Source organism: Lagopus muta, chromosome 6, assembly GCF_023343835.1.
Source record: "Lagopus muta isolate bLagMut1 chromosome 6, bLagMut1 primary, whole genome shotgun sequence".
Classification (NCBI taxonomy): domain Eukaryota; kingdom Metazoa; phylum Chordata; class Aves; order Galliformes; family Phasianidae; genus Lagopus; species Lagopus muta.
In genome coordinates, this window is record NC_064438.1 from 43,803,392 (window position 1) to 43,826,463 (window position 23,072).

The 23,072-nt window shown below is 44.0% G+C and overlaps 1 protein-coding gene and 1 long non-coding RNA gene across 8 annotated transcripts in view; one reads left to right on the forward strand and one right to left on the reverse strand.

The window, feature by feature from the left end:
- Positions 1–2,774: 2,774 nt before the first annotated feature.
- LOC125694831 (uncharacterized) lies at positions 2,775–14,762 on the forward strand. Of its 2 annotated transcripts, XR_007377725.1 has the most exons (4): positions 2,775–2,821; positions 9,901–10,158; positions 11,559–11,647; positions 14,048–14,762. It is a non-coding gene; the product is annotated as an uncharacterized LOC125694831 (long non-coding RNA). The 2 variants fall into 2 exon arrangements; XR_007377726.1 differs by lacking the exon at positions 9,901–10,158 and having other exon boundaries at positions 2,779–2,821.
- Positions 14,763–21,586: 6,824 nt separating this feature from the next.
- TTC7B (tetratricopeptide repeat domain 7B) overlaps positions 21,587–23,072 on the reverse strand; it is a 122,011-nt gene continuing 120,525 nt past the window's right edge. For 3 of the 6 annotated variants that reach the window (XM_048947982.1, XM_048947984.1, XM_048947983.1), the window contains one exon: positions 21,589–22,623. In XM_048947982.1, coding sequence (XP_048803939.1) covers positions 22,402–22,623 — 222 coding nt within the window. In that variant the 3' untranslated portion in view covers positions 21,589–22,401. Of the gene's footprint in view, positions 22,624–23,072 lie in introns of all 6 variants that reach the window. The other 3 variants (XM_048947981.1, XM_048947985.1, XM_048947986.1) reach the window with 2 other exon arrangements.

A 23,072-nucleotide genomic window follows, 5' to 3' on the forward strand; every position in this document is an offset into this window, starting at 1 on the left:
TGTGGATCCCTGCAATCTGCTGAGCTGCGGAGCTGCACATCTCTCCTGGCCCCGCACACCAGGCACAGTCATCCTCCATCCTTCAGTGGCTACTGTTTTTTTTTTTGGGGGGGGGGGGGGAGGGGGGGGAGGGCTCTTTACAGCAGCTATTGCTGCTTCTGCTGGATGATCTGTATCTTTTCTCTCCTGTACCTCCCCAGCTTCATTCAGCCTACTAGTTGTTCTCACTTAGCTCTCTTTTATGGTAGGCATGTAAGCAAGCAGAAGTTTCCAAATACCTGGTAAAGCTTTCTTTTGGAAAAGGAAGAAAATGGGTCAAGTGTAGCAGCTAAGTCCTGATGGCTTTAACGTTGCAGAATTATTTGTTTCCTCTTTTTACGTCTGTACTCTGTACTAGGCTTTCAGAGGAACAACAGCTCTGGGCAGTGGGGGAGCTTCTCACCCATTGATTTCAAAGCTGTCTACTATCAATGGTGGACTTTATCACACTTCAGGGACATGGGGAAGGAAGGATGGAGATTTGACATGATTCCTCCTACCTTGCCTGCTTTGCTCTTTTATCTCCTGACAGCTGCAATTTCTTGCCACCTTGAGACCAAGGTTCTCATGTCACTAAACAAGTAGAAAAGCACCCATTCATCTTCTCCCAGTTTTTCCCCTGAGGGCAGCTGTGTTTGTGCAGGCAGGGCTACGCTGTTTCAGAAAGGCAAGTGCTGCCTATCTGCAGCAGTCACCCTTTCTCTAACCCTCTCCAGAGGTCTCTCTGACACCTGTCTGCTGCTTGAAATCCATCACTAGTAAAATGGCAGCCAGGTCACCCTCTGCTCCTGAAACAAAGCACAAAGACTCTTTGTTGACATTAACCTCAATAATGAAAGCTGCATGTTTGTAAAGAAAAAGAGAAAAATCACAAGCATTTGGTTTATGTGTCCTCCTTTTCCTCTTAAGCCCAAGGTCTTTGATCCATTTTGGGCTTTGCTCCAAAAGCTCATTAAAAGGAAAGTATAGCCAAGTATTAGTCTGAAAGAGAGGGGGGGAAATGGCTCATCCATCAGAAGAAAGACAAACAGTGTCAGAGACTGGTTACTAATTTGCTATTCCTTAGCAGGTCTGCTTCTTTTTAACTAAAAGGGGCTGAGTTAGCTTGAAGTTTTCTGACCCCGGGCTCCTCCCTTTCCTGGTGTGGCTATCTCCTGCATCTGTTGACTGCCTTCCCCCTCTGAGGTGGTGGACGGGCACTCCCTGGGGAAGGGACATGTCCCCAACACAAAGATGGCCCCTGCAGCCACCAGCTGAAACATGGCAAATAGGTAAATTCAAAAGAGAAAATCAGCCTGAGCCATAAGCCTAGTAAAGAAAAGAAGGCTTTTCTTTGTTGAGGTTTTATTAAATGTACTTTAGGACAAAACTAATTCTAACAGTGTTATCAGACCAATACACAGCACAGTTTCTGGTAAGGGGAAAGGATTGAGGATGATGGAGAGAGAGAGCTAAATGGTCCTAAATTATCTGTTGGATAAGGAACTGGCTGGAGGGCTGTGCTCAACGGGTGGTGGTCAATGGAGTGAAGTCTAGCTGGAGACCTGTTACAAGTGGTGTCCCCCAGGGGTCGGTACTGGGGCCCATCCTGTTTAATATCTTCATTGACAACTTAGATGAAGGGATTGAGTGTACCCTGAGTAAGTTTGCAAATGACACCAAGTTGGGAGGTGGTGTCGATCTGCTTGAGGGCAGGGAGGCCCTGCAGAGGGATCTAGATAAGCTGGATTGCTGGGCTGAGATGAATGGGATGAGGTTTAACAAGGCCAAGTGTCGGGTTCTGCACTTTGGCCACAACAACCCCATGCAGCGTTACAGGCTTGGGGATGAGTGGTTGGATGACTGTGAAGAGGAAAGGGACCTGGGGGTGTTGGTTGATGCTCGGCTGAACATGAGCCGACAGTGTGCCCAGGTGGCCAAGAGGGCCAACGGCATCCTGGCCTGCATTAGAAATAGTGTGGCCAGCAGGAGCAGGGAGGTGATCATCCCCCTCTACTCAGCACTGGTGAGGCCGCACCTCAAGTACTGTGTTCAGTTTTGGGCCCCTCACTACAAGAAAGACATTGAGGCCCTGGAGTGTGTGCAGAGAAGGCCAACGAAACTGGTGAGGGGTCTGGAGCACAAGTCTTATGAGGAGCGGCTGAGGGAGCTGGGATTGTTCAGTCTGGAGAAGAGGAGGCTCAGGGGAGACCTCATTGCACTCTACAACTTCCTGAAGGGAGGTTGTGGTGCAGAAGGGTCTGGCCTCTTCTCCCAGGCAAGTAGTAGGACCCAAGGAAACGGCCAGAAGTTATACCAGAGGAGGTTTAGGTTGGATATTAAGAGAAACTTTTTCTCTCAGAGGGTGGTCAGGCACTGGAATGGCTGCCCAGGGAGGTGGTGGAGTCGCCGTCCCTGGTAGTGTTCAAGAGGCGCCTGGATGAGGAGCTACGAGAGATGGTTTAGTGCTTGTGGTACTAATAGGGATGGGAGGCTGGTTGGACTAGATGATCTTGCAGGTCATTTCCAACCTTGTGATTCTGTGATTCTGTGATTCTATGATGATATAAATGCTTGTATGGGAACTGTTGTGTCCCGGCCTGAACCACTGATTGATCACCTGAGGCAAGGACTGGGTCAGCCGTGGGAGCACAGGTGAAGGCAGTTCAGCCGTGTGACTGGAAAACTGGCTCCACCTCTCCTAGACCCCATTTAAGGGCTGACTAACACTAGGGAAGGATCATTTTCTGGAGATCCTTCCTTTGGGGAGCTTTTCATTGTGAGCCTAAATCTTCTGTTATAGGTGAGCATTCCTTCTCTGTTTGTTCCTTTGCTATCTTACTACGATACTCTTTCCAACTGTACTTGGTTGACTGTGTGATGCTGCAAGATAGAAAGGAAATACGGGGGTTTATTTTGGTCTAAAAGTAGCCTAAAAGGCTTTTGAACAGAAACCATGGAAGTGAAAGTGTTGATCTGTAGCACTGGGGAGATGTTTGAAAAAAAAGTGGAAGCAAGATGGGGTTTTTACTAATATTTAAAAAGAATAAATGAGCTTTCCATTTATGACCTTCAAGTCCATGTAAAATAATGAAACAGCCAAATAATATTCTTTAGTTAAAAAGGGCAACTAATAAATGACAATTAAAAATGTCATACCAATTGGAGACCTTTTCTTTGTTGAGATTATAATTTTGATAGGAAAGATAAAGTACTAACATACTTTAAAAACATACTTCAAATTTAGTTTTCATTTAGATATTTGCTTTGGGAAAACACAGGTTTTTTGTTTTTTGTTTTTTTTTTTTAAAAAAAGTACATAATTAAAGTGGAACATGACCACTGGCTTGGAAAGTGAGTCGGTACCAGCGCTCCTGTGTCAGGAATGTGCCCTCATAGGTGTCTTCAGTCTGGCAGGAAAGAGCTGAACAGCAAAGGGAAGGAAGGAAGGTCCATGGGATGCTTTTCCAAATGATATGTTCAAGTGAAATTAATTCAGGGAAGTTGTGTGGTCTCTGCTAAAGGTTCTCTTTTCATCTCTTTTTCTTTTTTGAATCCTCTTTTCATCTGAGGGCTCAAACAAATTTTGCCATTGAGTACATAGATCCCTTAGAAATGTCATTCATGTAGATAATAATACAGTTACAGAAGTTGCCTTTATCATAGTCATCTTCTCTACATACTAGAAAACACCCTGCATGGGAACTGTAGATGTGATGGGGTAACCCTGGAAGTCCTATCTCATCCACTTGGTGCTTGTACCAACTTATCCTCAAGAGAAGGATGCATCCTCTAGTACAGCATTAGTCCTCTGGTTTAGCAATTGAATATTTTTCTTCATCAGAAGAAGGGCTGCATTAAGAAATACCGTTTGAGTCATAGGAAAACTGAACAGTGGTCAAATTTTGCTGTCCTGAGTAGGAAGCTGCACTCCCACTTCCTTCCTGAGTCTTTCCAAAAGATCTCTGACAGTTGTCTCTCTCCTGTGTTTCCGTGACCCAGAAACCTTCCCTGCTCCCTCACGAGCCTCTGCAAGGCTCCAAAATGCTCTCTGCCAAACCTCCTTTGCTGCTTCACTTAGGAAGCTGCTGGTTGTATTTCAGGGGAGTCACTAAACCTGGGCTTCTCTCAACTCTGTCCCCTATCTCTTTTGGTGTCATGGTTCCTGGAAAGATGAGAAATACAGTGCCTTCAGGCTGAGAACATAAAAGCTGGTGCAGAGCACCACATCTTTTCCTATTAGATCACCATGCCTTAACAATGCACTTTGTTAGCTTTAATTATTGTATCTGCTGTAAGCTGAATGCTTAGTGTTTAGTAAAGTCATGCATGAAACCGGGCAAGTATGATTGAATCCCATTTTGCAAGCTGGGAAAGTTTAGGCTTGTTGCTGTGATGTCACATAGGGATGTGGCAAGGAGCCAAGTAAGAAGTAGGGTAATTCTTGAGCAGCTTCCTGAACAGGAAACGGCTGAGGATACACTCATCTGAGTGTATTTAGATGCGTGCATGCTTTGTAAGCAGCACCCAAGGCAGTACTTCCTGCCTCCAGCCTGCTGAGGAAGGAAGCTTTGTGGTAGGAACATAAGGTTTGCAGGTAATTCTGGCTCACAAGCAGGGAGGGAGGATGTGACTCTCCATGTGTCACTGGGGCTGAGGCAGGGGTGGAATGAGTGGAATTGCCAGCAGCAGTCCCCACTGCATGTGCAGAGAGTGGCAGCTGTGCAGCTAGGGTGTTGCACCTGGCTGGGGAGAGGGCCCTGGGCAAGGAGAAAGGGTTTGTCTGCCCTGGTGATGAGAACAACCCTGCTGTGTCTGCAGTAACCCATCAAAGAGAGGCAGAAGAGTGGCAGGAGCGGGTTTTCTGGCTGATTTAGTGCAGACCTATATGTCTGAGAGATCTCAGCTTCAGAAACCTATGTCTTCATCACCTTGGCCATCTGTCAGCAGCCTTGCTCAATGTTTTTGGATGCCAGATCCAATTCCCTGTAGGTGTTAGTCTTCTAGGGTTCCCAAAGCTATGTGCAGTCCTCAATTAAACTGGTGCCTTCTAGAAGTAGGTAGTAATAAGGAATGAGATTCATATGATTATAGGCATTATATAATTTTAAATGATGGCAATTTTTGTATATGCTGTAATACTGTTGGGTCTATAAACTCATGTGAGGTGAGAATAAAACTGTCTTCTTGCTTCCTGGGTTTGCAAGATCCATTTATCTAATGCTGATAGAGAGCTTAAGTAACACCTAGTTTGTCTGCAATCTTACCTTGTTGAAGGTAACCTCCTGTGGTGCCTCCTGTCCCACATGGGACCGATGTGCCTGGTGCTTCAGCCAACTGGACACCAAATCAGCAGCAGTAGAGAACAGCCTGGCTCTGGCAAATGCTGGCAGCTCCTTGATGCCACTGTGTGCATCTGGCAGCAGTGCTTTCTCTGGGCTCAGCACGTCTGCTCCTGGGAGCTAGTCTGCATGCAGGCACTGGTGTCTGAGTGCCATCCCAATGCTGCAACTCATCCAGCTGCAGCTGAGACACTGTGGACTTGTTCAGCTGCTTGGCTTTCTGGGTTCAGTCTTACTTCACTGCGAAAGCTTTTACATAGAGAATTCAATCTATCATCTCAGTTAAACCTTTAGATAATTCTATTGCACTGCATTAGAAAAGTAGGAAGTTTATAGCAGTCTGCAAATGGCTGCACATGCAATTAATGTATTATTGAGGAATGAAACAGGAGGCTACACGTTCTGGTTTGTAAGCAGAAATAAAATTCTTTCTTCTGCATCCTGAAAGATTGGGTGTAGCCCAGATTTTGAGCAAAAAGTGCAGGTGATGCCCATAGTTCTTGTACTGAAACTCTCTCCTTCATCTGTGGTCTGATCCATTAAATGAGATGTAGTGTCACTGAGAGCAATGGGCACAGAGATCTGTCAGAGAGCCTCAGAAGTCATGGGAAATTGCCACTCTGCATCTGTTGGATGCCTGTGCAAGGAGGTTATGATAAGCTTGTCATTCTCTATGAGCTTGTACAAATGATAGACCCATTTATAAGAAGAAAGCAATTAGAAAGCTAGTACCTGGACAAGATGCACATGACAAAAGCCTCAGACTGGGCTTTATAGTAGTTTTGAGTAGCAGCATCCCACCTGCTGCTATTTTGCTCAGATTTTCCCTAAGCAGAATAAGTTTGTGACCAGAGCACTGCACCTCTGTGAGTCCAGGTAATCTATCTTGAAACTGTTTCTATGGAGACCTTCATTATATTTCTGAATGACACTGAGCTGGCCTAAAGCATTGGTCTTCCAGGGCAGCCTGGGGCAGCCAGGCAGCCAGCTGGTTTTCCTAATATTGTTCAGAGAGGAATGAACCCATGGTCTGGACTGAGGGCAAGGGGGAGAAAGGAGGAGGAATGGTATCTGTGGATGAAAGTGAAGGCTGAATGCAATTAGTGCTAGGATATGATGTTGCACTGGAGGAAAGCTTTGGCCATCAAAAAGCCCTGGGATTATAGACTTCTTTGGGATCATGTGATACATTTCAAGGGACTTCACATAGAAAACTAAGTGTTTTTGTTTTTCTCGTATTGCTTCTGCAAGCCCATTCTTTAAATTTACCAACATGAAGAAATTGGTCACAGGCAAGCAGCAGAAATGACTGCAGAAATAGATGGTGGGTCCTTGCTTGCTGCAACACTGAAGAAGTTTTTCTGCAGAGAAGTCTGGTGCCAAGGAGGAGATCAGGCAGGACCAGGACAGCAGAGGGGAAGGTCTGCTGCTTGATGCTGCTTCCCCCTGACCCTGGTGGCAGGCAAGTGACCTTCTGCAGAAGCCAGACTGGGGCAAACGGTGCTGGGGAGTGAGCCCCACTGCCAGGACACTGAGGTTTCCATACACTGGAATGAATGGGACGCCATACAAACAGATAATAGATACTGTGCATCAAACTGAAGGAGGATCAGTGGTGGGGATTGCTCTTACCATAGTGTGTAAGTAATATTTCTGTGGATGCGTGAGCATGGACTGCATGATATTTTCTTCCTTGCAGAGAAGGACAGACAGTCTGACTAAAAATACAATCCAAATTCAGACCAGAGTGGATTCCTCCATAATATTGCTTTTGGCCAACTGTTCTGAATTGGACAACAGCATCTGGAAAAGATTCTGTGTCCCTTGACTGGCTAGAGAAAAAACTGTACTTGATCTTGGCAAATATCCCAGCATTCTGCAGAGCACAGAATGCTTCTCTCCTTTTTGACCTCTTTGTTGGACGCTTGAGCCAGCCAGAGTTTAGAAGCTCTCAGTTTGTTTCAACAAACTGGCTGGCAGCTGAGTTCAACAGGTGCAGGAATAAGGCGACTTATTCCTTTTCCAGAAAGGCACAGAAGAGAGCTTTGTCCATACAAGCATTGACCAGAGAAGGTATGGAGCAAAGGAGACTTCATCAGCTCCAGCCCACAGAAACTACGCTCCCTAGAAGGGAAAACCTCATTCTGAATCACTTGATAGTGCATTGTACTCTGCAGATCAGGAGACCTGTTTGCAAACTGCCCTGTACCCTCTGGGCTGCTGTATGAACAGTTAGTAATGACATGTCACCTAATTTGCTCTGCTGGGGAACTCATTTCCCCCACTTTGAAGCACTGGTTAGTCATCTTTATTAGCCCACCCTTCTATGACGTGGTAGGGAAGTACATTTTTAACTACCATTGTAGTGCTTCATTGCATTAACTCCATTGAAAGGCAGAGAAGCAACATCTGTTTTGAGGGGAAGTACAAATTTGGGTAGAAAGTGCCTACTCTACTGATGCTTGGTGAAGTCAGCTGCTGTGCTCTGCTGGTCTGCTTATGGGGCATGGCAAGGACAGATCCAGCCCTGCTGGGAGCAGACATGAGCAGGGTGCCCATCTCTCAGCATAGCCTTTCAGGCGCTAGAGGAAGACACATTGAGACACTCGACAATAATGCACTAGCAAAATGTGTTCAGTTTTCTACCTACCCCTTGCCTGTGTCCTGAGCAGTGCAAGAATTTGATTTCTGTGCTGTTGAGCAAGCTGGCTCCCAGCCCAAAAGGGTGAATCATAGCACCATCTTATTGCAGCAAGACTTACCTACAGCTGCTCACTCATCAATGGCATGTCTGAGAAGCGGGATGGCCTCTTTGCTCCACCTCCTAACATCCTTCAGGCTTTGAGCAGGTGCACTCTCAGCTGTGCTGCTGATCTTGTCAGGAAAGCTGCAGGGCAATCAAAACGCGGGTGCTCCTAATTAGGCAGTCCTTTCATTGTATGCTGAGGTGTGTTAGCTTATACAAATCATGTGCCTACACCTAAATAAAGTGGAGAACCCTTTTTTGTATCAAAATGACTATTTTGTCTTACGTGGCCAGCCCTTTATTACCCCCTGGTGCTACTTGATCCTAGATGTGTATATCCAGTTACGTAGGTATACGGGCTTTTCAATTTTTCTTTAATTTAAATTCAATTTTTAGAAAGAACAAGATGAGCTCCAAGTAACAGAATGTGATAACTCTGGAATATTACACAGCATTAATCTCAGAAGTGAGTGGGAGCAAGACACTGAGGAATGCACAGCCTGAGAAAACTGGGGAGCTGTGTAAGTAGCAGGAACAGATAAAAGCAGACAACTTGGGAAGATACTTAGAAATGAAATATCAGTGTAAAGAAGATAGGAGAGAGACAATGCAGGGTGCTTTTAGGGCTGACCTTTCAGTGATGCCAGCAGCTCCATTCTGGATGTGGAATTGTTTTATAGGTTTGTTGTTTCCATGCTCTTGGAAAACCATTGTCTAGGGCCTGACCTCATGGGAAATGCAACTACTTGACACAGCATGTCCAAGAAAAAAATGAAAAGCAAAATATGGAATTCAGTGGTTGACTTTTCCTATTTTTAGCTTGCTGCAAGTTATCCAGAAATGCTTGCAAGTTATGGAAGATTTAGGAAGCAGAGGGTTTTGCCAGTTATTGCAGAATTTTAAAAAGCACGTATGCTGCATTTTGTGCAATAGCTTATGATCTGTGAAAGATACCTGTGGAGGCAACATCACTAACAAAGTTTGTTTTTAGGCAGTTGCATTAAATATTTCTCAAGTAAAAGCTGAAGCAATTGATTCCCAGTGTTAAAGAGTGGCATGGAGCGAAGGACAGAGATCCAGCACACACCTGGCTCTATGATGAGGGTCAGAGGTTGTGAAATTCAGAAATTGGACTGCAGCTGCATTGTGGCTTGCATCTGAGCCCTCCCATAAGAAATTCCATGGCTACTGTTTGCAGAGATGACTGCTGACTTGGCAGGGATTTGCTAGCAGGATTCATGTCTCTGAGGGTCTGCCTGTGTTACAGTCTGTGGCTTTCCTTGGTTTCTGTTCTGTGCAGACACGAAGAACTCGATTTTGATTTTCTCTGAAGCAGTCTGGCTTACTGACTTCCATTCAGTTGCTCTTTTTGGATAGCTGAAGCTGTCCCTAACCAAATCATGGCTCCATCTGATGCACACAGGCTCCTTCTTTCTTCTAACTGCTTTTAATGCTCAGGGCTTGTTAGCTCCCTGGTATATTATATATATTTTTTTTCTAGTCAAAACAGGAAATCGGCCCAGAATTTCCTTGCACTAGCTCTGAGTGCCAAAGAAGCAGGTGTGGCAGCACCAGGGTTCTGGAGGTAAAGTGCCAGAATGTCATAGCCAAGGGATTTGCACTGTATTCAGCCAGGAGATTGTCGTCTGCCTATGCTCAGGCACTAATTGCTGAAGAGAATATGTGTATGCAACACATCTTGTTTCTAATCATGTAAACAAGTATTTTCCTGGCCTTGGAATTGGCAGCCAAAATGTGATTAAAATTCAGCGAGTTTCCCCCTCTCCTTGATAGGAAGCGGTCCCAACGAGTCAATGAAGGCAGCTGCACTGGCCAGGGCTGTGACCCAAGCCACAGCCTGAACAATGAATTCTGTGAAGGAAGAAGGGCAAACCTCTGGGAATTGCCTGTTTCCTTGGAAGATGTGAGGAGCCTGTTGCTTAGAGGACCTCACTGCATCTTTCGAGCAAGGAAAAGGCAGTGCTGCCCCACAATGGACAAAAGGGGTGCAAGATCCCAAGGTCTCCTTCAGCGTCAGATTTCCAACTTCAGGTGAGGAGGGACTCGAGAAGAGGCAGTCATTCTTTGCTGATCATTTCTGCATCAGCTTAAATCTGCACTTCGGGGTTCCTGCTGATCAGACCTTGAATACTGCAGTGTTTGTTTCTCTGACAGTTATCCCCATCCTTCAGTGATGCAGAGGAGTGTGACATCAGTAAGTGATGGCGTGCAGAGAGCTGGGTTGTGCCCTCTGCAGTGCCATCAGCAGAGCCTGCTGATACTCGCAGCCTTTCAGTGATGCACAGAGGAAATTATATTTTACTGGTAGAGGTTGATGGAAATCACTATGTAGATTTTTTTTTTTTTTTTTTTTTTTTTTTTGCCTTCCTTCCTTCCCTTTTTTTTTTTTTTTTTTTTTTTTCCTCCCCCTTTTTTCTCCTTTTTTCCTCTCTAGCCTCTGGGGCCCTTTTTCCTCCTGTGATCACCTAGGAATTGCTGTAAATTGCTTAAAGTCCCATGCTGCCACAAAGGACCTGAACATTGGCAATGCCCATGAGGCTCCTCTGCCATCTTCCTGCTTGCAGTAGAATTTTAACTTTTACCAGGTTTCTGTGGATTTGAGAATGCAGAATGGATATCCATTGTACCTTGCTGGCCTCAGCCAGTCAAAGGGTTCAAGCTCATATCCTAAGCAGATGCTAATTTATTTTGGAGGGCTTGCACCTTTGGCAGATGTTATGCATTTCACTACATCAGAGACTCAGCTGTCAGCAGAGAGGGCAGCATACATATTCAGGGCTTTCTTTAATGTCAGCCATCACAGAAAGTGTCTGTCACTCAGCAGTATCTGCTTGAAATGCTGTGGGGCTATTGGTGATGCAACTCAGCTATGCAAGTGGGGATCTTCCTCGTAGGCTTCTTGAATCTCACTCCATTCATTAGAAGGGCTGATTTCTCAGATCTTTACTCGGGGAGACTACTCACTAGCAAGATAGGCAGTGAATTCACAACCCACTGGGCGTGGTGCACTCAAATCCTACAGGGATAATGAAATTTAAGCCTTTCTTTTAGAAGTGGCTTAATGTGCTTCTTGAAGTTTGTGATAATTTCTTATTTACTCAGGCTTCCTGGCTTGTAGTTTCATTTTTGCCAAGTTCTGGGGGCTTGAGATGTTGAGTAAAGGCTCTAAAGAACAGCTTAGTGGAGTGGCTCAGGGCCCTTGGTGTGCTCAGAGCAGGCTGAGGGGAGGCTTCATGGCAGCCTACAGCTCCTCACAGGGAGCAGAGGGGCAGCATTCTCTTGTGACCTAGTTTTTAGCTAGTCTTGCATGGAGCCTGGTGTTGGACTCAGTGGTCTTTGTGGGTCCCTTCCAACCCAGGATATTCTACCATTCTATGGCCTGTTTGCTCCTATCTGAGGTTATATTCATTCATGGTTACCTTCTTCCTCAGGTTTAGAGGTTTGAGGGACTTCAATTGTGTGACAAAACTCTGATGGCAGAGGTGCCCAATCTTCAGCAGTTGCATCAGCAAAAAGCATGGTAAGAGTTTGTTGCTAGGAGTTGGATTCAGAATGAGTTTTTATTATGAATACTATGCATCTATCTGACAGCGATCTGTACAGAGCACTGACAGTCACAAATTGTCACCAGCAGGCTAGCAGCAGGTCGTAATGCTGAAGCAGCTTGTCTGCCTCTGGCTCTCAAGCAGGGACCTGGCGCTGCCAAGTGGAGTGGCTGGACTCAACCAGCACCTCCCTTTGGTGGCACAAGTGAGGCTTCAGGCAAGCATTTGCTGTGATTTTCACTCTGGAGCAATGGGTGAGCACCTGCTTTGCTGCAGCTCCATCGGGCTTGGTGAGCCAATGTACTCAAGCCATGCCCAGCTTGGCACACCAGAGCAGCAGTAATACCATGCAATGCTCCTTGTCAGCCCTCCTGGGCTATGAAGGCCCAAAGACTAGAACCTGTGCCCAGTAAATAGGACAGTCCAAGTCTTGCTTAATTTAGATGAAAAACACTTGGACTCATAAGTCCCGTGGCACAGAGGAGGGTAATCAGTCAACAGGGTAAGGAGGAGGGTAATTAAACAGAAAGCATTCTCCTTTTTGAAGCTAGCTGTCTTGCAAGGAAGACTGGATTCATGAAGGCCAGATGGCACGCAGAGCAAGGTCCCCATCAGTACCTTGTTAGTGGAGCTCAGAGAGGGCAGGGTCCCTGATGAGTGCAATAGGTACTTTTTTTTTTTTTTTTTTATAAAAGTCACTGACTGACTATGATAAAACAAAGTCATTGATACCACTGTAAAATTTCTGCAAAAGATTCAGAAAACCTGAATTGTACCGAATGAGAGACACTGGCAATTTGAGAATTGCCTGATACTATTCTACTAAATACAGTACAATAGTACTGAAACAGTGCTTATTACAGAAAATCAAGCTGAACCTGAATTCTGCAGCTCTGGCCATCTCTCCACACCATGTAATTATCCTGCCGCTATTCCAGCAAGCTATTTATACCACCCCACTCCATGTAGGTTGCAGCCTGAGCCTCTGGGGCCTGGTAGGCTGCTCTTGAGAGGATGCTTTCTTCTAGGAATCAGGACACAAAAGCTGCAGGTGTGTATTGTTCACCAATTGCCAGTGAAATGGAAATTTGAGGACAGGGAGCAGGATGGAGGCAGCATTTGTCAGTGATTTGTGCTATCTTTTGCACAGAAAGGGCTCTAAAGCATCACATAATGGCAAGGGCATAGGTAAATGCATACTGGGAATAGAATAAAAATAAACAGGGAGCAAAATCTACAAATTCTTTCGAACTGATTTAAAAAAAAAAAAAAAAAAAAAAAAGGGTAATATGCACTTCCTCCAAGATGGTGGGAAGTCCAGCTTTTCTGTAGCATGTGCCAGCCTTCAGGAGCTCTCTTCACCTGTCTTATGACTGTATCCTCTCAGTTAATGGAAACAGTCTGGTGATAACACTGAATACTTGTGAAAATTGATTATTTTCTCACCTTTAGCTAGCATCTTTTAGGCATTTAACTGCTTAAGTGCATTCTGTGCCCTATTTCTCTGTATCCTTATGTGAATTTTCTAGATAGAGCAAGGCTCTTTGGGCAAGTGAGTTCAGACAGACCAAGGGGAGCTTGCTGCTAGATTCTTCGGGCATTTCAACAGTGCAGGATCACTGAGCATCAGGTGTGCCTGGAGAATACCTCTGGTGTAGGCAAAATGTCTTTCTGAACTGGCACAGGTCCTTTTTCTTTCAAGCAAGAGTAAGATCCATGGGTGACATTGCTCTCTACATGCTCTAAGGCAGCATCCCAAATGCTTCTGTTTATCATACTCAGTGGAAATCCTATTAGAAATGTCTGTGAAGGCTGAATGCTGATGTAGCTATCTCACAAGCACAGTCAGACTGTTGGTACAGTCAGTCCATTGTGTGCCAGCACCGTATATAACTATTGGCCTACTTCAGGCCTGCAAGACAGAGAATGATTAAAAAACTGCAACCCATGATATGCAGCACAGTGTTTGGTGCTAATAATGGCCAAGAATCACAAATGAAATCCATTTTGGGGCCAGGAAGGGAAATAGTTGTGCAACAGCATCACTTCCTACTCAAACGCTCTACAGACTGGGAAATAACCGAGGTCTGAGATAAGAATCGTGGGGTGAGGCTGATACACACTGAAGTATGTTGACCATAAGAGTTGTTTTGAGTCCTTGGTTGTGACTTGTGTGATCTCTGTCTCCTTTCCTCTAACATCCGTAGTAAAGCTGGTAGATATGAGTTTACACTCCTGTTAGACAACTACTTATGAATTTTCATGATGTATTTGTAAGTCACTGGAGCCAAAGTCAATATTATTTCTGATCGTGGACATCCACTTTTGAAGGCCTGCTTCAAAATTAATGTCTACTTTCTTATGTTGGTCCACAGAGTCAGAAGCTGATGTTGGTGGTACGGCAGAAGAGGCTGAACCTTCCCACCACTATTTCCTTCCGTATTGTTGGCATGTGACAGATGGCAGCATAGGCACAGTCTGTCAAAATGAAAGTGAATTGTGGATGAAGCAAAGGTGTCATTGAATTCCTCTATGCAGAAAAAATGGCACCTATTGACATTCATTGATGCTTGCTGAACGTTGATGGAGACCAAACAGTGGATGTGAGCACACAGTGGGGCAGTGGGTGGTGTTTCAGCAGTAGCGACAGCAATGTAAAAGATGAGCCATGTTCCAGATGGCCGTGCACAGCTGTCACACCACTAAATGAAGAACATCTCAATCACCACGTGAACTGGTGGATTTCGACCAGAGTATTGTGTACAGAACTGAATATCATCTTAAATGTGTTGGAAACAATAGTGACAATATTGGAATATTGTCAAGTTTGCAGCAGGTGGGTATCATGAATGCTCACACTGGAACAGAAAGAACACTATGCAAGTTTGTCAGGACCTACTGAACCAATACAAGGCTGAAGGTGACAGTTTCCTGGATCACATCATTACTAGTAACAAGCTGTGGTGCTACCACTATGAGCTGATGTCAAAATAGCAATCCACGGAGTGTTGTGAATTCCCCACTGAAGAAAAGGTGCGCTCTGCAGCCTTCAGCATTTAAAGTGATGTGCACTGTCTTTTGAGACAGAAAAGGGACTGGAGAAGAGGAGGCTCAGGGGAGACCTCATTGCACTCTACAACCTCCTGAAGGGAGGTTGTGGCGAAGAAGGATTTGGCCTCTTCTCCCAGGCAATGAACAGGACATGGGGTAATGGCCACAAGTTGTATCAGAGGAGGCTTAGGTTGGACATAAGGAAGAACTATTTCTCTCAGAGAGTGGTCAGGCACTAGAATCGCTGCCCAGGGAGGTGGTGGAGTTGCCGTTCCTTGCAGTGTTCAAGAGGCATCTGGATGATGTGCTGCGTGATGTGGTTTAGTGCTTGTAGTGGCAATGGTGATGAGGAGATGGTTGGACTGGATGATCTTATAGGTTGTTTCCAACCTTGTGATTCTATGATTCTAGGGGTAATCCTTCTTGGAATTTCTAGAACACAGACAAACCATCCACTCTGAGCACTACATCACAGTGCTGGCTAAGCTGATGTTTGAACTTCCAGAGTCATGCCAGAGAAGAAGACAAGCTTTCTCTTGCAACACGATAATATCAGGCTTCATTCTAGTTTGAAGAACATGGAGCACATTGCCGATCCTGTCTGGACTGTCCTACCACACTCACAATACAGCCTGGATTTGGCACCTTCTGACTTCGTCTGTTTGGGCTGATGAGAGATGGACTCACAGGTGACATTTTCCTAGCGATGACGTCATCATAGCAGCCATGAAACAGTGGGTCATCTCTGCTGGTGCAGATTTTTACGACCACAACATGTGTAAAAATACACAGCTAATGACGGTGACTATGTTGAAAAACAGTGTTTTGTAGCTGAAAATTTGCTCTGTCAAATAATGTTCTTCTGCTGTTCATATCTGTTTTGCTTTCCATGGAAATAAATAGGAGGCAATGCTTTCAGAGCAGCCTATGTATATTTTTATCTTATGGACTATCTTCATCACAGTTGTAGTAAATGCATTTTAACTTGCCTGAGTATTTCCATTATCACCCAGTCTCTATTTTTTTCAAACTATAATGTTACATGAGACATCAGCAGCATGATACCTCAGGATATTATTCACAGCAAAGGCATCTCAGTTGGGAACAAAATCCCAACATGCTCTTCTCTACTGTGTTTCTCATGGCAAGCACAGTACTCTGGAGCAAGGACAGCAAGAGAACCTTGCAAGTAAATGTGGATGAGATACAGCTGGGAACTGCAACACCATTCACCCTACTTTTGCCTTCATTTTAATGAAAAGGGTAAGGGAAGCAATAGTGAAAATTCAAAATACGCATAATCCAACCTACCTAATTATAGGCTATTGCTGAAAGGGGCTCACACCTCCTCCCTGTTTCCACATTTCCTCCTCCACATTTAAAAACATTTTTAGAAAAGTGAAGGTAATGAGCACAGTGAGCTGGTCTGACTCAGCCAGTAAGTAGCCTTACACTCACCAGATGTAACCAAAAACAGCAAAACAGATATGGAGCTAAGATCTTGTATCCAACAACTATTGCCAGTATTTTGGGTTATGCATAGGATGAAATTGCACACTAACCTGGCGTACAATCCATGTTTTGGTTAAGCCTTTGTGTTACTGGAGCTCATTCATGCAGCAGATAATCCTTCAGATGAAGTCTTTAACCCACAATGGCTGACCAAGAATCGGATGCAGTTCTCTGACAGCAAAAGATGAGAACCCTACAAGGGCTGGTTTGTATCTGTTGGTGGGCCTCCTCCAGGGCTTTTCATAAGCCAGAGGCATCTAACGCCTACTACCTTTCCTTTTAAATCCTTTAGATGCGGTGCTGGCTGACTCAGTGCACATCATGGGGTGACTGTTCACATGCAGGTGTGTTGGGCTTCACACTGCCTCTCACAGGAGGCAGCAGCCCTAAGGCAGGAGCACTTGCATATGCACACGTGCCCAGTCAGAATGCTGCCTCTTCCCGCAGTCTGGCCGCAAGTGTGAAGAAGTAACACGGAAGCAGGGATGATCAGGCAAGCAGGACTTCTTCCTGAGGCACATGTGTGGAAGAAGTGATTTTGGCTGAAGAGTCCGTGGGTCCTGTCTCAGGCAGCAAGTACAGCTGCTGCTGCTTAGGTTACAGGACCTGCCGCGCAGTTACAGCCAATTTATTGGCTATTTATTTCTGTTTTCCAGCACACAGGAGTTTAGCTGTTACCCTAAACACCTGCCTGCACAATAAAACAGAAAAAGAAAAAGAAAAAAAAGAAAAAAAAAGAGCTGTCTGGAAAGGATCCATAAGAAAAAATATTGCTCAGAATGTTGCTGATCTACTGCAGGTAAAGAGCTCTATGAGCAGGATAGCTGAGAAAGAAGCAAATGGGGCAGCCATGTTTTATGGCCTCTGTTGCCCCCTCCAGTCCTCTGGTAGCAGTTGGTGCTCTTTTGAAAACAACCACCTTGGGAAAGCTTGTACTGATAGTGTCTCAGGCTCAATTGTTTGACATGTGTCTGATCTACACTGGAAGTAAAAATTGGGGGTCAGAATTTCCTTTTTTTTGTTATCTCCAGCTTTCCATCAGAAAAATAAAACCTGTAGAGGAGACAGACAGCTTTGCAAGAGCTGAAGCGAGCACTTAGAGTAACTCAGAGCAATAAGCTGGGAAGGGCCTCAGAGTATAAAATGCATCTGTAACTCTGCTTTCAGCAACGCGAGCACTTGCAGACTGTTTGCAGCAGTAAAACCTGGGAAGAAGCCCAGATCTCCCCTTAGTGGCAAGGAGGGCACATTCTCCCTGCTGTACCCTGCCCTGGTTCACTTGACCCAGCCCTGTCCTGCTGCGTCACCCTCCCATCAAAAGGGGCTCAGCCCCAGGAAGAAGCTGAAATGCATGGCTGTCATGCATTTTTAAAGCCACATCACTATATTAATAGCCAACAAATATCATCATTACCTATCACCTACTGATTATTTTCTCAGGCCAGCTAGATCAGGCACCTTTGGAATGGTAACTTCATACTCAGTGTCACTTTCCTGAGGAGACAATTTTAGAGGCAGAGCAGGAGCCAAGAGAACAGGGACTGTGTCCCAATGGTCCAGAGCAGGCTCAGAGCTTCATACCTGGATGAAACAAGCAAGGGGCAAGCTCTCCTAAAGATATTCCTGCTGCCTTTAAAGTCACAATGGAAAATGCAGCAAAATGACACACTTACCAACCCTTTAATGTCCAAAATAGATTTTTACACTCACTTTTTCCAAACACATTTTTAAAGCGAATGAAAATCTACCAAGCCAAAAGCCTTGTCTCTCCTACCTCGGGGAGCTTTGCTTTGTGTTCCCACTGTGCCTCAGGGACCACATGCAGAAAATCATGGCAGCTGCTGGACTTTGAAAACTTCAGGCATAAGTAGCAATACAGTGATGGCTGTGTTCATCTGCTCCACAACTGAGTATGGAATAGGATTTGGTTAGAAATGATCATATCTTTTCAAAGGATTTAGAAATTAAAAGACACAGCTCGGTCTCTTTGAAATAATAACTACGGAGCTGAGGCACTTTGACTACAACCATGCTTTAAACAGGGAACTAGAAAGACCAGATGACAAATTTGCATATCAGAAACACATCTCCCTGACATGTGGAAAATCTTGGTTTGGCCAAGAGCCTTGCCCCATCCTGACACTCATACTCTCTCCCAAAAGTTGGGGGTTGCATTTCTTTCTTACTCGCTTCAGATTTATCTTCTGCCACATCTCTTCCCGCCCTTGCTGTCTCCACAGGTCTGAGGGATTCCCGTCAAGAATCACATAATCAGCAATGACTCTGATGCAAAAAATGAATATTCATTATCTTAACTGCTGGCCACAAATAAGATTCATATCAGGTAGTTCTTTGTGATGACATAGATCCATGCAGAATGTAATACATTCGAGCATAGCTTCTACTGTGATTTGAGAATGTGGCCTGGAGATGATGAGCTTAAACAGATGAAATGCTGGAGAAGTACGCCTGCTGAATGAGCATTTTAGCATAGAGGGGTTTTAACTTGGTGCTAGAGGGATAGGATGATTGTCAGACTGATGGCAGGAGAAAATGGAATTTTAATTGATAACTGAACAAAGAATTAGAAGTAAATCTTCAACTCTAGTCTAACCAGGCTGACACTACTGTTCCACAGTAGAACAAAGCATTCGGGAAAAAAAGACTTTCAAGGAAACCTATAGCATTTTTTTAAATGGCCCTTGATGTTTAAAATGCATATAAATAATGAAAAACATTTCAAAGATATGGTTGGATTGGCCCTCACATTCCTGTGGCTCTCTCTCAGTCATGCAGTTAAATAATTCCTGAAGTAAAAATGGTTATCTACATCAAAATTAGAGATGAAGTTTAACCAATTAATTGAATTATTTCTAAGTAGTGCAGATTCAAACACTTTACCATGTGCAACAGAGAATGGTAGAACACTGCAGCTTGTGCTCAACACACCAAATTCTACTCACTCAGAGAAGTGCGAGGACACTGCAGAACAGAGGAGGTCTCCTCTGAATGCTGCTGTTCCAGTCTTCTGGAGGAAAGACAGATTCCTGTTCATAGACTGGAGATGTTGAGTTTGTGCAGCTTGTCATTAGTTATACACAGCTGGCATGTCTGACAATGCAATTTATTAATAATGTTAAGCTGGTGCAAGTACAGGCTGCTCTTTTCTTTTCTGTTTATATCACTCCTTATACAGCAGGTCAGATCAGAGAACTACCTGTAGCCCCTACCAGGCCTTCGTGGGAAAGCCAGTAAGACTCTAAGGGGCAACACAGGGGCTGGCTGAGTTTTCAGCTGGATCAGTCCCCAGTTTGCCTCATAGTCTACCTGAGCGGCTACTGTTTCTAATATAGGCTCAGGGAGGAAGACTACAGGCAGCTCTGTGCACCCACGCAGAGATTTGACCACAGAGCAAAGCCTGATGTAGGGAACACTGACCTGGGGGCAGAAAGGGAACAGTTCCCCAGACCTGGTGCTCACATCGGCACTGCGAGCTCCACTTGTGGACTGAGGTATGAGAGCAGCTTGAGGAAGAGATCTTTCTGTATATCATCTAAAATGGATACTGAATATAAAAAGATTCTTTGGTATTCTTAATTAAATAGAAGGAAAAAATAAAACGGGGGAAGAAGTCACACAGTCATAACATGTAGTGACATTGTCTTAAGGTGAAAACTATGTTTAAACAAGTGCTGCTGTTTAATTCATGTGCTGCAAGGACTTCCACTTTAGCCTGAAAACACCCAAATGTAAGGACTTACAGCAATAATCAGCTTTTAAAAATAGATAACTGAGCTTTACCAAGGCTGTTCCCAGGAGGCACAAGGCTGTGGATTTACACCAAAACTGATTCTAGAGTAAGGGAAACAGGAAAAAAACAGCAGCAACAAATTCTCCTTGAAGAGAAGACATGACTCTATTAGAGTACTAACCTTTCCACCTGGGGAGTTTATCAAAAGGGGACAGAACTGTAAATTAAATGAGAAGAATAAATGATAAATTATGCTATTACAGAATTCTTTTACACTCTGTTTTTCTTCAAAGTTCTCTTGAGAATGGCCACTGCTCCCAGATCTATGTGCAACGTGCCTTGTTAGAAATGCTTTGATACTATAATAAAAGGTGAATAGATGCTATGAAGGAGCACATCTGTGAAAGGTATTACAAATATAACTGAACTTGGATAGCAGAAGGGATCCAGAGGAACTGAATTAAACAAAGGTTTTGCAGTGTGGTTTGGTAAACCACATAGAAGATACTAAAGACATCAGCCCAGAGCACGCACTTCTTATGACGTGGGACTAGAAAAGAGAGAATGGCTGGCAAACAGAAAAGAGAATAGAAACACCAAGGACAGCATGAAGAAATCACATAGAACTGGCACTTTAGAAGGGAAAGGGAAACTTTGATATTTCTGTAGCAAACAAGATGACAATTGCTACTGATTTTTAAATAGATTTGAAAATATTGCCTATAATGCTTTGGTCCATTTTACAAGGAACATGTGATCTCAGCATTAAGCAGATATAACTTGAAAGCACCCTTAGTCTAACAGGCACAAGAAATGCCAAAGAAAAAGAGATATAAGTGAAGAGTTTCACCAGATTAAGGTATTCTGCCACTGGAAGATTCTCGCTAGAGTGCACAGAGCCTGTCTCACAGTGGGGATCCTTGAGGCTCCTGAGTTGAGTAAGCTCTATGGTGAGTTGCAAAGAAAAACACTTGCCATTTTTCTGAATCATCTGCTATCTTGCAGTGAGCATTTTGAAACTGTTTCTTGCGACTTATCAGGCACATACCAATGAGCACTCATTTTAATGGGAAGTCTGGAAGTCATCCCAGCTTCCACGAGCCCACTAGGACACAAGGCTGCCCTGGCTTGCACACCTTGAATGCTCATCACAACAAATTACTCTGTAATCTGTGCATTCCAGGAAAACTCTAGCAAGCATTTATTTACATTGTTTGGCCCTATTATATCAATATGGCAGTAATGTTACCAGGCAACTTTTCCTTCAAGGGAAGTAAAGAGTGCAAGATGTTGAGAATAGTGCACAAATATTTAACATGATCTTCCCAAACACTAATAACATATATGGAAAAGCCCATGTGTTATGTGGAAGCAGAATAATCTGGCTTCAACAAGAGCTGGAATGGAAGGAGTGAAAAAAGAGTAGTAGTGAAGACTTAGGGAAACCTGAAATCTCAAATAACTCTAGTACTGGCAAAGAGTACAGCTGCCTCTATGCTCTAGACACTAGTCAAGGCATTTAACTTTGGTGTCGCTGATCATCAAGGTCAGCCAGCCACAGAAGCCACATCAATAGCATTCATTCACAAGATATCTATTACTCCCTAGGTTCTTAACCAGGGCACAGAAAAGGTTCCATTTAAAAATCATTTTATTATTAACATAATCTTCCCATTTAGCCAAGTGTGGGTCATGAATAAGGAATGTCGGTAAATACTCCATTTGAGGTTCTTTTTACATATTTCCATTGATAAATAAACTCTGAATTCACATAAAAAAGTTAAACTTAAATAACTAATATATTTTTTGTAACAGGCATACATTGGTAAAATATAAATATTCTTGTACTCAGCCTTTGCTCTAAATAGAGAGAACAGTTAGCCACACATCACAGTTATTAACAACTAAAAACAAGAACTCAACTGATTCTCTGGCCTGGACTAAAATAGAGATGGAAACAGAAAATTCTCATTTTGACTTTGGGCCAAAAGAGGTTGAGAGGCAGGAAGAAAACAGTTTTCATAACAGCCTTGTTAAAAATAGTCTGCTCTGCCACTGAATTTTAACTTGGATATATTATTCTACGTTTGGTAGTTGATTCCATTATAATTTTATGTAACACTCAAGTATCACTAACAAAGTATGGCACATCTTTCAGGAACAATATAATGAACTTTCAAAACTACCAGGGTAAAAACATTGGCGATATGACTGATTTGGCTCTGGTTAGCCATTCTGTCCTCTCAGTTCAACAACAGAATGCATCATGACACTGTTTTGGCCACTTTCCCACAGAAGATGAGTTTGTTACCTGCTGCTCTAAGGTTTTTCAAAATAATCAGTTACCAGGCAGCCTGAAACACTGGGTTTTCACACCCAGAAGTCAGACCAAAATAAGCTGGCCAAGGTATCCTCTCAAAGAACTCTCGGGATGATTGTAAAAGGGACAACAGGACTGCTGGCTTCAAGCTCCAGTGCCGTCAGGAAGCACTCAGTAGCAGCATCATCATTGCCTTGAGCCTGCAGCACCTCACCCAGGCCGTTCCAGACCTCGTGGGCCGTGGAGTTCACCTGCACAGCATCTCTGAGAATCTTCTCGGCCAAGCTGTAGCGCCCAAGCTGGTGAAGTATCAGTGCCTGCAAAAACACAGCAGAAAAATAGTCGAGACTGGTCACAGTGGGATAATGCTGAAGCTCAAATGATATGTTGCAGCAATTAAACAAACGCAGGTAGTGCATGGGTTCAGAGTGCTATAGACTATATATCATGTGCATCTTTTTCATTTAAAGACATGGAGCAGGTTGATGCAAGCTACTCAACAATAAGTGGCTTTGGACCAGAAACATTGGAATGCAAAAAACAAACTCTGAACAACAAAATCTGTTAATTTCTCCCTGTAAATCTGTCCCTCAAATCCTCACTCTGAAGTACAGATAATTAGAAAACACTGAAATTTTGTGCAAACCCTGAATTGTCCCCCATGCATTTCTGGAATTCTGCTCACCAGGCTGGCTTTCAATCACAGACTGCCAGCTGCATCTTACAGAGCAGCAGAACAGACCATGCACCCCAAAACGACCACATA